This window comes from Oncorhynchus mykiss, chromosome 6 (assembly GCF_013265735.2).
Source record: "Oncorhynchus mykiss isolate Arlee chromosome 6, USDA_OmykA_1.1, whole genome shotgun sequence".
In the NCBI taxonomy this organism is placed as follows: domain Eukaryota; kingdom Metazoa; phylum Chordata; class Actinopteri; order Salmoniformes; family Salmonidae; genus Oncorhynchus; species Oncorhynchus mykiss.
The window spans coordinates 92,442,645-92,456,813 of NC_048570.1; the positions used below are offsets into that span (position 1 = coordinate 92,442,645).

Sequence of the window (14,169 nt, forward strand, 5' to 3'; positions counted from 1 at the left end):
CAGAATGTAGCCTTGTCAGAATAGAAGATGATGCAGAATGTAGCCTAGTCAGAATAGAAGATGATGCAGAATGTAGCCTAGTCAGAATAGAAGATGATGCAGAATGTAGCCTTGTCAGAATAGAAGATGATGCAGAATGTAGCCTAGTCAGAATAGAAGATGATGCAGAATGTAGCCTTGTCAGAATAGAAGATGATGCAGAATGTAGCCTAGTCAGAATAGAAGATGATGCAGAATGTAGCCTAGTCAGAATAGAAGATGATGCAGAATGTAGCCTAGTCAGAATAGAAGATGATGCAGAATGTAGCCTAGTCAGAATAGAAGATGATGCAGAATGTAGCCTAGTCAGAATAGAAGATGATGCAGAATGTAGGCTACGAGAAAGACTAAGTAATGTATGAGATTTCTGTCTTCTTCAGCAAAGCTAACAGATATCAAATCAAATCAAATTGTATTTGTCACATGTGCCGAATACAACCTTACAGTGAAATGCTTACTTACAAGCCCTTAACCAACAATGCAGTTTTAAGAAAATAAGATTAACAAATAATTAAAGAGCAGCAGTAAATAACAATAGTGGGGCTGTATATAGGGGGTACCAGTACAGAGCCAATGTGCGGGGGCACCTGTGTCGAGGTAATTGAGGTAATTATGTACATGTAGGTAGAGTTATTAAAGTGACTATGCATAGATTATAAACAGAGAGTAGCAGCAGCGTTCTGGGGGGGGACAATGTAAATAGTCTGGGTAGCCATTTGATTAGCTGTTCCGGAGTCTTATGGCGTGGTGGTAGAAGCTATTTAGGAGCCTCTTGGACCTAGACTTGGCGCTCCGGTACCGCTTGCCGTGCGGTAGCATAGAGAACAGTCTATGTCTGGGATGGGAGGTTGGAAATAGACACATAACATCGGATGGACTGCTTTAGATTTGGAAACAAACCAAAGAAATGGCAATTTCACAGGCTTAGATTAACATTGACTCAGGGATTGCAAAACAGAAACATCAATTAGGCCTAGGCTAAATCTGGGAACAGAGTATGTTGTAATGTATTAGGTCTACAAATGGGCAGGGTGTCTCCTGAATGTCAGTGGGTGGGCTGTTTTTACACTGTTGTTAGGCTGGCTGGCTGGCTGTGTGTTGGGTGGCTGGCTGGCTGACTGTCTGGCTGGCTGGCTGTGTGTTGGATGGCTGGCTGTGTGTTGGGTGGGTGGCTGGCTGGCTGGCTGGCTGTGTGTTGGGCGGCTGCCTGGCTGTCTGGCTGGCTGTGTGTTGGGTGGCTGGCTGGCTGGCTGGCTGTGTGTTGGGTGGGTGGGTGGCTGGCTGGCTGGCTGGCTGTGTGTTGGGTGGGTGGCTGGCTGGCTGTCTGGCTGGCTGTGTGTTGGGTGGCTGGATGGCTGGCTGTGTGTTGGCTGGCTGGCTGTGTGATGGGTGGCTAGCTGTCTGTCTGTCTGTGTGTTGGGTTGCTGGCTGTGTGATGGGTGGCTGGCTGTCTGGCTGGCTGTGTGTTGGGTGGCTGGCTGGCTGGCTGTCTGGCTGGCTGTGTGTTGGGTGGCTGGCTGTCTGGCTGGCTGTGTGGTGGGTGGCTAGCTGGCTGTCTGTCTGTGTGTTGGCTGGCTGGCTCTCTGGCTGGCTGTGTGTTGAGTGGGCTGTGGTCTCAGAGGATTGATGTAACAGCACTAAGTCCTGACCAGCCTTTAAGTAAAGGGGTTTAATAGTCACTTACTGGCAGATGCAAACATTGGTCTTACAGGGTGTGTGTCATTACAAACCCTGTTACTGTCTATGTCATCTGTAATATCACATAAACCATTGGGCTAAGCTGGGCTATAGGCCTATGCCATGTTCTATCCCAGTAACCATTGGTGTAGGCAGGGCTAGGTTACATACAGTAACCATTGGTTTAGGCAGGGCTAGGTTACATACCCATTGGTTTAGGCAGGGCTAGGTTACATTACATTTCTATCCCAGTAACCATTGGTTTAGGCAGGGCTAGGTTACATACAGTAACCATTGGTTTAGGCAGGGCTAGGTTACATACCCATTGGTTTAGGCAGGGCTAGGTTACATTACATTTCTATCCCAGTAACCATTGGTTTAGGCAGGGCTAGGTTACGTACAGTAACCATTGGTTTAGGCAGGGCTAGGTTACATACAGTAACCATTGGTTTAGGCAGGGCTAGGTTACATACAGTAACCATTGGTTTAGGCAGGGCTAGGTTACATACAGTAACCGTTGGTTTAGGCAGGGCTAGGTTACATACAGTAACCGTTGGTTTAGGCAGGGCTAGGTTACATACAGTAACCGTTGGTTTAGGCAGGGCTAGGTTACGTACAGTAACCATTGGTTTAGGCAGGGCTAGGTTACATACAGTAACCATTGGTTTAGGCAGGGCTAGGTTACGTACAGTAACCATTGGTTTAGGCAGGGCTAGGTTACGTACAGTAACCGTTGGTTTAGGCAGGGCTAGGTTACATTACATTTCTATCCCAGTAACCGTTGGTTTAGGCAGGGCTAGGTTACATACAGTAACCATTGGTTTAGGCAGGGCTAGGTTACATACAGTAACCATTGGTTTAGGCAGGGCTAGGTTACGTACAGTAACCATTGGTTTAGGCAGGGCTAGGTTACGTACAGTAACCGTTGGTTTAGGCAGGGCTAGGTTACATTACATTTCTATCCCAGTAACCGTTGGTTTAGGCAGGGCTAGGTTACGTACAGTAACCATTGGTTTAGGCAGGGCTAGGTTACATACAGTAACCGTTGGTTTAGGCAGGGCTAGGTTACATACAGTAACCGTTGGTTTAGGCAGGGCTAGGTTACATACAGTAACCATTGGTTTAGGCAGGGCTAGGTTACGTACAGTAACCATTGGTTTAGGCTGGGCTAGGTTACATACAGTAACCATTGGTTTAGGCAGGGCTAGGTTACATACAGTAACCATTGGTTTAGGCAGGGCTAGGTTACATACCCATTGGTTTAGGCAGGGCTAGGTTACATACAGTAACCGTTGGTTTAGGCAGGGCTAGGTTACATACAGTAACCATTGGTTTAGGCAGGGCTAGGTTACATACAGTAACCATTGGTTTAGGCAGGGCTAGGTTACATACCCATTGGTTTTGTAAAACATAGGCGGGCAGCAGTGATACACACATTTTACATGAGAAATCAAATCAAATGTTATTTCTCAAATGCGCCGAATACAACAGGTTAAATAAAGTTAAATAAAGGTTAAATAAAGAAATACAGTGAAATGCTGACTTACAAGCCCTTAACCAACAAGGCATTTGGAAAATATTTACTAAATAAACTAAAGTGAAAAATGAAATAAAAATACATTAAAAAGTAACACAATAAAATGACATAACAATAACGAGGCTCTGTACAGGAGGTACCGGTACTGGGTCAATGTGCTGGGGTACAGGTAACGAGGCTCTGTACAGGAGGTACCGGTACTGGGTCAGTGTGCTGGGGTACAGGTAACGAGGCTCTGTACAGGAGGTACCGGTACTGGGTCAGTGTGCTGGGGTACAGGTAACGAGGCTCTGTACAGGAGGTACCGGTACTGGGTCAATGTGCGGGGGTACAGGTAACGAGGCTCTGTACAGGAGGTACCGGTACTGGGTCAATGTGCGGGGGTACAGGTAACGAGGCTCTGTACAGGAGGTACCGGTACTGGGTCAGTGTGCTGGGGTACAGGTAACGAGGCTCTGTACAGGAGGTACCGGTACTGGGTCAGTGTGCTGGGGTACAGGTAACGAGGCTCTGTACAGGAGGTACCGGTACTGGGTCAGTGTGCTGGGGTACAGGTAACGAGGCTCTGTACAGGAGGTACCGGTACTGGGTCAGTGTGCTGGGGTACAGGTAACGAGGCTCTGTACAGGAGGTACCGGTACTGGGTCAGTGTGCTGGGGTACAGGTAACGAGGCTCTGTACAGGAGGTACCGGTACTGGGTCAGTGTGCGGGGGTACAGGTAACGAGGCTCTGTACAGGAGGTACCGGTACTGAGTCAGTGTGCTGGGGTACAGGTAACGAGGCTCTGTACAGGAGGTACCGGTACTGGGTCAGTGTGCGGGGGTACAGGTAACGAGGCTCTGTACAGGAGGTACCGGTACTGGGTCAGTGTGCGGGGGTACAGGTAACGAGGCTCTGTACAGGAGGTACCGGTACTGGGTCAGTGTGCTGGGGTACAGGTAACGAGGCTCTGTACAGGAGGTACCGGTACTGGGTCAGTGTGCTGGGGTACAGGTAACGAGGCTCTGTACAGGAGGTACCGGTACTGGGTCAGTGTGCTGGGGTACAGGTAACGAGGCTCTGTACAGGAGGTACCGGTACTGGGTCAGTGTGCTGGGGTACAGGTAACGAGGCTCTGTACAGGAGGTACCGGTACTGGGTCAGTGTGCTGGGGTACAGGTAACGAGGCTCTGTACAGGAGGTACCGGTACTGGGTCAGTGTGCTGGGGTACAGGTAACGAGGCTCTGTACAGGAGGTACCGGTACTGGGTCAGTGTGCTGGGGTACAGGTAACGAGGCTCTGTACAGGAGGTACCGGTACTGGGTCAGTGTGCTGGGGTACAGGTAACGAGGCTCTGTACAGGAGGTACCGGTACTGGGTCAGTGTGCTGGGGTACAGGTAACGAGGCTCTGTACAGGAGGTACCGGTACTGGGTCAGTGTGCTGGGGTACAGGTAACGAGGCTCTGTACAGGAGGTACCGGTACTGGGTCAGTGTGCGGGGGTACAGGTAACGAGGCTCTGTACAGGAGGTACCGGTACTGGGTCAGTGTGCTGGGGTACAGGTAACGAGGCTCTGTACAGGAGGTACCGGTACTGGGTCAGTGTGCGGGGGTACAGGTAACGAGGCTCTGTACAGGAGGTACCGGTACTGGGTCAGTGTGCTGGGGTACAGGTAACGAGGCTCTGTACAGGAGGTACCGGTACTGGGTCAGTGTGCTGGGGTACAGGTAACGAGGCTCTGTACAGGAGGTACCGGTACTGGGTCAGTGTGCTGGGGTACAGGTAACGAGGCTCTGTACAGGAGGTACCGGTACTGGGTCAGTGTGCTGGGGTACAGGTAACGAGGCTCTGTACAGGAGGTACCGGTACTGAGTTAATGTGCTGGGGTACAGGTTGGTGTAGGTAAATTGTAAAGTTACGATGCATAGATAATAAACAGCGAGTAGCAGCAGTGTAAAAACAAAGGGGGGGGTCAATGTAAATTTAATTAATTGTTCAGGCATAATGGGACCCAAGAGTTTTGATGATCATCCAGGTGCTTTTTGACAAACTTTAGTAAACTTTTTGGACGACGTGTGTCCCGTTATGCCTGTGTCCCTGGTGAAAACCAAACAGTGCATTCCCACAGTAAGAACCTCATACCAACAGATAAGCATGGTTTGTGGTAGTGTGATGGTTTGGGGAAGGCTTTGCTGCCTCGGGACCTGGACGACTTGTCTTAATTAACTTTGTTAATTAAATAAATGAAATAAGTATCAATTTTTTTATGTTATTTGTAAACTCAGGTTCCCTTTATCTAATATTAGGTTTTGGTTGAAGATCTGTTAACATTCAGTTTCAAAAATATGTAAAAAAAAAAATAGCGAAAATCAGAAAGGGGGTAAATACTTTTTCACGGCGCTGTAACTTAGATTTCAGTTCCAGTTCCCCTTACAGAGTAGTCCATAATTTAGCCACACTTTCCTCCTGTGTTGGTCTTGTTTACCATCTTCCTGGTATTGATCTTGGCTCTATTGAATTTGCTCTGGGAAAAGAAGATGAACTTAATGGCCTGCATCTTTACTTGCTATTACTGAGGGAAAGTCTGTCTTAATGGCCTGCATCTTTACCTGCTATTACTGAGGGAAAGTCTGTCTTAATGGCCTGCATCTTTACCTGCTATTACTGAGGGAAAGTCTGTCTTAATGGCCTGCATCTTTACCTGCTATTACTGAGGGAAAGTCTGTCTTAATGGCCTGCATCTTTACCTGCTATTACTGAGGGAAAGTCTGTCTTAATGACCTGCATCTTTACCTGCTATTACTGAGGGAAAGTCTGTCTTAATGGCCTGCATCTTTACCTGCTATTACTGAGGGAAAGTCTGTCTTAATGGCCTGCATCTTTACCTGCTATTACTGAGGGAAAGTCTGTCTTAATGACCTGCATCTTTACTTGCCAAACTGGGCGAAAGTCTGTCTTAATGACCTGCATCTTTACCTGCTATTACTGAGGGAAAGTCTGTCTTAATGGCCTGCATCTTTACCTGCTATTACTGAGGGAAAGTCTGTCTTAATGGCCTGCATCTTTACCAGCTACTACTGAGGGAAAGTCTGTCTTAATGGCCTGCATCTTTACCTGCTACTACTGAGGGAAAGTCTGTCTTAATGGCCTGCATCTTTACCTGCTATTACTGAGGGAAAGTCTGTCTTAATGGCCTGCATCTTTACCTGCTATTACTGAGGGAAAGTCTGTCTTAATGACTTGCATCTTTACCTGCTACTACAGCTACTACTACTTCCTCACCTGCCTCCATCCCTATGTTGTGCATTAATAGATCTCTGGACTGAATGAATCTCAATTAGAGCTCCTCTTTAATTGAAATTCCACCGTGATAAAGTTAACAGGAATTCAATTAACTCCAGGAGTCTCAAACTGGAAAAACAGAGATACATTTTTTGTGGGGGAGGAAAATGCAAATGATTAAAAAGGTTAATCTGTCCCCTCCTCTGCCCCCCCCCCCCCCACCCCCCCCCCCACCCCGCTCCTCTCTGATTGGGTTAAATACGGAAGACACATTTCGGTTGAATGCATTCAGTCGTTCAACTGACTATGTGTTTCCTTTAATTTCTCTAATACACAGAATGGGGGATGGGGAGCTTATTAAGGTGAAAGCAATTGGCTGTCTTCACCTTCTGATGAGTCACAAAATCAAAGCACCTACTGGCGCTTCCCAAAGCAAAGAGCTGCCTGTGAATTGAAAAACACGCCAGGACAACAACAAAAAAAGCCACAAGGATTTCGCAAACCTGTTGGCTGCCTTGCCTTGGAGCCTTAAGCTCTCTGAAGAATGGTTTTCTGCCAGGTAGTGAGGGAATTATCTAGAGTACGTCCCAGATGGAACCCTATTCTCTGTGTAGTGAAGAGCCCTGGTCTACAGTAGTGATGGATACCTAGGGTGGGTATGAAGGACCGGGACCAAGAGTGGGTATGAAGGATAGATACCTAGAGTGGGTATGAAGGATAGATACCTAGAGTGGGTATGAAGGATAGATACCTAGAGTGGGTATGAAGGATAGATACCTAGAGTGGGTATGAAGGATGGATACCTAGAGTGGGTATGAAGGATGGATACCTAGAGTGGGTATGAAGGACCGGGACCTAGAGTGGGTATGAAGGATGGATACCTAGAGTTGGTATGAAGGATAGATACCTAGAGTGGGTATGAAAGATAGATACCTAGAGTGGGTATGAAGGAAGGATACCTAGAGTGGGTATGAAGGATGGATACCTAGAGTTGGTATGAAGGATAGATACCTAGAGTGGGTATGAAGGAAGGATACCTAGAGTGGGTATGAAGGATGGATACCTAGAGTGGGTATGAAGGATGGATACCTAGAGTGGGTATGAAGGATGGATACCTAGAGTGGGTATGAAGGACCGGGACCTAGAGTGGGTATGAAGGATGGATACCTAGAGTGGGTATGAAGGACCGGGACCTAGAGTGGGTATGAAGGATGGATACCTAGAGTGGGTATGAAGGATGGATACCTAGAGTGGGTATGAAGGACCGGGACCTAGAGTGGGTATGAAGGATGGATACCTAGAGTTGGTATGAAGGATAGATACCTAGAGTGGGTATGAAAGATAGATACCTAGAGTGGGTATGAAGGAAGGATACCTAGAGTGGGTATGAAGGATGGATACCTAGAGTTGGTATGAAGGATAGATACCTAGAGTGGGTATGAAGGAAGGATACCTAGAGTGGGTATGAAGGATGGATACCTAGAGTGGGTATGAAGGATGGATACCTAGAGTGGGTATGAAGGATGGATACCTAGAGTGGGTATGAAGGACCGGGACCAAGAGTGGGTATGAAGGATAGATACCTAGAGTGGGTATGAAGGATAGATACCTAGAGTGGGTATGAAGGATAGATACCTAGAGTGGGTATGAAGGATGGATACCTAGAGTGGGTATGAAGGATGGATACCTAGAGTGGGTATGAAGGACCGGGACCTAGAGTGGGTATGAAGGATGGATACCTAGAGTTGGTATGAAGGATAGATACCTAGAGTGGGTATGAAAGATAGATACCTAGAGTGGGTATGAAGGAAGGATACCTAGAGTGGGTATGAAGGATGGATACCTAGAGTTGGTATGAAGGATAGATACCTAGAGTGGGTATGAAGGAAGGATACCTAGAGTGGGTATGAAGGATGGATACCTAGAGTGGGTATGAAGGATGGATACCTAGAGTGGGTATGAAGGATGGATACCTAGAGTGGGTATGAAGGACCGGGACCTAGAGTGGGTATGAAGGATGGATACCTAGAGTGGGTATGAAGGACCGGGACCTAGAGTGGGTATGAAGGATGGATACCTAGAGTGGTTATGAAGGATAGATACCTAGAGTGGGTATGAAGGACCGGGACCTAGAGTGGGTATGAAGGATGGATACCTAGAGTGGGTATGAAGGATAGATACCTAGAGTGGGTATGAAGGATGGATACCTAGAGTGGGTATGAAGGATGGATACCTAGAGTGGGTATGAAGGATGGATACCTAGAGTGGGTATGAAGGATGGATACCTAGAGTGGGTATGAAAGATAGATACCTAGAGTGGGTATGAAGGACCGGGACCTAGAGTGGGTATGAAGGATGGATACCTAGAGTGGGTATGAAGGACCGGGACCTAGAGTGGGTATGAAGGATGGATACCTAGAGTGGTTATGAAGGATAGATACCTAGAGTGGGTATGAAGGACCGGGACCTAGAGTGGGTATGAAGGATGGATACCTAGAGTGGGTATGAAGGATAGATACCTAGAGTGGGTATGAAGGATGGATACCTAGAGTGGGTATGAAGGATGGATACCTAGAGTGGGTATGAAGGATGGATACCTAGAGTGGGTATGAAGGATGGATACCTAGAGTGGGTATGAAGGATAGATACCTAGAGTGGGTATGAAGGATAGATACCTAGAGTGGGTATGAAGGATGGATACCTAGAGTGGGTATGAAGGATGGATACCTAGAGTGGGTATGAAGGATAGATACCTAGAGTGGGTATGAAGGATGGATACCTAGAGTGGGTATGAAAGATAGATACCTAGAGTGGGTATGAAGGACCGGGACCTAGAGTGGGTATGAAGGATGGATACCTAGAGTGGGTATGAAGGATAGATACCTAGAGTGGGTATGAAGGATGGATACCTAGAGTGGGTATGAAGGATGGATACCTAGAGTGGGTATGAAGGATAGATACCTAGAGTGGGTATGAAGGATGGATACCTAGAGTGGGTATGAAAGATAGATACCTAGAGTGGGTATGAAGGACCGGGACCTAGAGTGGGTATGAAGGATGGATACCTAGAGTGGGTATGAAGGATAGATACCTAGAGTGGGTATGAAGGATGGATACCTAGAGTGGGTATGAAGGATATATACCTAGAGTGGGTATGAAGGATGGATACCTAGAGTGGGTATGAAGGATAGATACCTAGAGTGGGTATGAAGGAAGGATACCTAGAGTGGGTATGAAGGAAGGATACCTAGAGTGGGTATGAAGGATGGATACCTAGAGTGGGTATGAAGGATAGATACCTAGAGTGGGTATGAAGGATGGATACCTAGAGTGGGTATGAAGGACCGGGACCTAGAGTGGGTATGAAGGAAGAGGCAATATGTAACAATTAAGTGATTTCTGGATCATTCTTTCTGACGTACTCTCACTCTGTTTCTATAACTCTATAACTCTGTATCTATAACTCTATAACTCTGTTTCTATAACTCTGTTTCTATAACTCTATAACTCTGTTTCTATAACTCTGTTTCTATAACTCTGTTTCTATAACTCTATAACTCTGTTTCTATAACTCTGTTTCTATTACTCTGTTTCTATAACTCTATAACTCTGTATCTATAACTCTATAACTCTGTTTCTATAACTCTGTTTCTATAACTCTGTTTCTATAACTCTATAACTCTGTTTCTATAACTCTGTTTCTATAACTCTGTTTCTATAACTCTATAACTCTGTTTCTATAACTCTGTTTCTATAACTCTGTTTCTATAACTCTATAACTCTGTTTCTATAACTCTGTTTCTATAACTCTGTTTCTATAACTCTGTTTCTATAACTCTATAACTCTGTTTCTATAACTCTGTTTCTATAACTCTGTTTCTATAACTCTATAACTCTGTTTCTATAACTCTGTTTCTATAACTCTGTTTCTATAACTCTGTTTCTATAACTCTGTTTCTATAACTCTATAACTCTGTTTCTATAACTCTGTTTCTATAACTCTGTTTCTATAACTCTGTATCTATAACTCTATAACTCTGTTTCTATAACTCTGTTTCTATAACTCTGTTTCTATAACTCTGTTTCTATAACTCTGTTTCTATAACTCTGTTTCTATAACTCTGTTTCTATAACTCTGTTTCTATAACTCTGTTTCTATAACTCTGTTTCTATAACTCTGTTTCTATAACTCTGTTTCTATAACTCTGTTTCTATAACTCTATAACTCTGTTTCTATAACTCTGTTTCTATAACTCTATAACTCTGTTTCTATAACTCTGTTTCTATAACTCTATAACTCTGTTTCTATAACTCTATAACTCTGTTTCTATAACTCTGTTTCTATAACTCTATAACTCTGTTTCTATAACTCTGTTTCTATAACTCTATAACTCTGTTTCTATAACTCTATAACTCTGTTTCTATAACTCTGTTTCTATAACTCTGTTTCTATAACTCTATAACTCTGTTTCTATAACTCTGTTTCTATAACTCTATAACTCTGTTTCTATAACTCTGTATCTATAACTCTGTTTCTATAACTCTGTTTCTATAACTCTGTTTCTATAACTCTATAACTCTGTATCTATAACTCTGTTTCTATAACTCTGTTTCTATAACTCTGTTTCTATAACTCTGTTTCTATAACTCTGTTTCTATAACTCTATAACTCTGTTTCTATAACTCTGTTTCTATAACTCTGTTTCTATAACTCTGTTTCTATAACTCTGTTTCTATAACTCTGTTTCTATAACTCTGTTTCTATAACTCTATAACTCTGTTTCTATAACTCTGTTTCTATAACTCTGTTTCTATAACTCTGTTTCTTTAACTCTGTTTCTATAACTCTGTTTCTATAACTCTGTTTCTATAACTCTGTTTCTATAACTCTATAACTCTGTTTCTATAATTCTGTTTCTATAACTCTGTTTCTAAAACTCTGTTTCTAAAGCTCTGCACTGATGCTGGAGTCTTGTGTTTGGGGAAACCCAGAGTATAGCTTTAGCCTATGCCAATATGCCAGAGTAGACAGAACGGGTTGTTACTTTAAGTCTCTGTGTCTCTCTAAGGACATAAGAACCTGGCTTAAAGACTTAAAGTCCTTCCATCCATATTACATCAGCTGGAGAAAAGGAAGTAGGCGAGCTGTTGAACCACCCACTTACTGTGTTACCCCACAGTGTTGGTTACTTTACTGCAGTCACTTTGGGAATGAAAAAAAAAAAATACCCCAATAGCTTAATGTAGCTGTGTCCCTGTAGCAGGGCACAATAGCCTGTGTCTAGCATCCCCGAAGGGACAGATAGCGTGACTGTAAGGTCAACAATACATCAGTATAAAGCTCGTCTTTTATCATTCTTCCTGATGCACTATGAGTTAGGGCAGGGAATTACCAGGGACTTCTCCATACAATATTATCACCATGTTTAGGTACCGAACCGACGATACGATATGTGTTGTGATTCTATATGTGTTGTGATTCTATATGTAGTGTGATTCTATATGTGTTGTGATTCTATATGTGTTGTGATTCTATATGTGTTGTGATTCTATATGTGTTGTGATTCTATATGTAGTGTGATTCTATATGTAGTGTGATTCTATATGTAGTGTGATTCTATATGTATTGTGATTCTATATGTAGTGTGATTCTATATGTAGTGTGATTCTATATGTAGTGTGATTCTATATGTAGTGTGATTCTATATGTAGTGTGATTCTATATGTAGTGTGATTCTATATGTGTTGTGATTCTATATGTAGTGTGATTCTATATGTAGTGTGATTCTATATGTAGTGTGATTCTATATGTAGTGTGATTCTATATGTAGTGTGATTCTATATGTAGTGTGATTCAATACTGTGATTTTATTGCGATTCGGTGTTCCAACCACATTGTTCACTACATGTCTGCTGCAGAGAGACGAGAGAGACTCATGAGAAAACTAGTTTTGATCCGTCATGGACATAAAAGTGCTGAAAACGTGTTGGCTCACTATTTAATAAGTTTGGGCGCAGGTACAGCCGACTAGCACTAGCTAACGCTACCTACAGAAGCCAACAAACTCAAATATCGATATACACTACATGACAACATGTGAACGCCTGCTCTTCAAACAGCTCATTCCAAAACTCATGGGCATTAAAATGGAGTTGGTCCCCTCCCTTTGCTGCTATAACAGCCTCTTGCTCTGCTGGGAAGGCTTTCCACTAGATGTTGTAACATTGCTGCTATAACAGCCTCTTGCTCTGCCGGGAAGGCTTTCCACTAGATGTTGTAACATTGCTGCTATAACAGCCTCTTGCTCTGCTGGGAAGGCTTTCCACCAGATGTTGTAACATTGCTGCTATAACAGCCTCTTGCTCTGCCGGGAAGGCTTTCCACTAGATGTTGTAACATTGCTGCTATAACAGCCTCTGCTCTGCCGGGAAGGCTTTCCACTAGATGTTGTAACATTGCTGCTATAACAGCCTCTTGCTCTGCCGGGAAGGCTTTCCACTAGATGTTGTAACATTGCTGCTATAACAGCCTCTTGCTCTGCCGGGAAGGCTTTCCACTAGATGTTGTAACATTGCTGCTATAACAGCCTCTTGCTCTGCCGGGAAGGCTTTCCACTAGATGTTGTAACATTGCTGCTATAACAGCCTCTTGCTCTGCTGGGAAGGCTTTCCACCAGATGTTGTAACATTGCTGCTATAACAGCCTCTGCTCTGCCGGGAAGGCTTTCCACTAGATGTTGTAACATTGCTGCTATAACAGCCTCTGCTCTGCTGGGAAGGCTTTCCACTAGATGTTGTAACATTGCTGCTATAACAGCCTCTTGCTCTGCCGGCTTTCCACTAGATGTTGTAACATTGCTGCTATAACAGCCTCTTGCTCTGCTGGGAAGGCTTTCCACTAGATGTTGTAACATTGCTGCTATAACAGCCTCTTGCTCGGCTGGGAAGGCTTTCCACTAGATGTTGTAACATTGCTGCTATAACAGCCTCTTGCTCTGCTGGGAAGGCTTTCCACTAGATGTTGTAACATTGCTGCTATAACAGCCTCTTGCTCGGCTGGGAAGGCTTTCCACTAGATGTTGTAACATTGCTGCTATAACAGCCTCTTGCTCTGCTGGGAAGGCTTTCCACTAGATGTTGTAACATTGCTGCTATAACAGCCTCTTGCTCGGCTGGGAAGGCTTTCCACTAGATGTTGTAACATTGCTGCTATAACAGCCTCTTGCTCTGCTGGGAAGGCTTTCCACTAGATGTTGTAACATTGCTGCTATAACAGCCTCTTGCTCTGCTGGGAAGGCTTTCCACTAGATGTTGTAACATTGCTGCTATAACAGCCTCTTGCTCTGCTGGGAAGGCTTTCCACTAGATGTTGGAACATTGCTGCAGGGGACTTGCTTCCATTCAGCCACAAGAAAATTAGTGAGGTCGGGTACTCATGTTGGGCGATTTGGCCTGGTTTGCAGTCGGCGTTCCAATTCATCCCAAAGGTGTTCGATGGGGTTGAAGTCACGGCTCTGTACAGGCCACTCAAGTTCTTCCTCACCGATCTCGACACACCATTTCTGCATGGACCTTGCTTTGTGCACGGGGGCATTTTCATGCTGAAACAGGAAAGGGCCTTCCCCAAACTGTTGCCACAAAGTTGGAAGCAC

General features: G+C 44.6%; 2 protein-coding genes across 10 annotated transcripts in view; both read left to right on the plus strand.

The window, feature by feature from the left end:
- The window catches only part of LOC110487142 (C-myc promoter-binding protein), a 147,565-nt gene that overhangs the window by 2,496 nt on the left and 130,900 nt on the right, over positions 1-14,169 (plus strand). The window lies entirely within an intron of this gene.
- LOC118965058 overlaps positions 1,575-14,169 on the plus strand; it is an 18,762-nt gene continuing 6,167 nt past the window's right edge. Inside the window, exons 1-4 of the mRNA XM_036981805.1 lie at positions 1,575-1,914; positions 1,946-2,029; positions 2,061-2,660; positions 2,709-2,888. Coding sequence (XP_036837700.1) covers positions 1,835-1,914; positions 1,946-2,029; positions 2,061-2,660; positions 2,709-2,888 — 944 coding nt within the window. The 5' untranslated portion in view covers positions 1,575-1,834. The remainder of the gene's footprint in view (positions 1,915-1,945; positions 2,030-2,060; positions 2,661-2,708; positions 2,889-14,169) is intronic.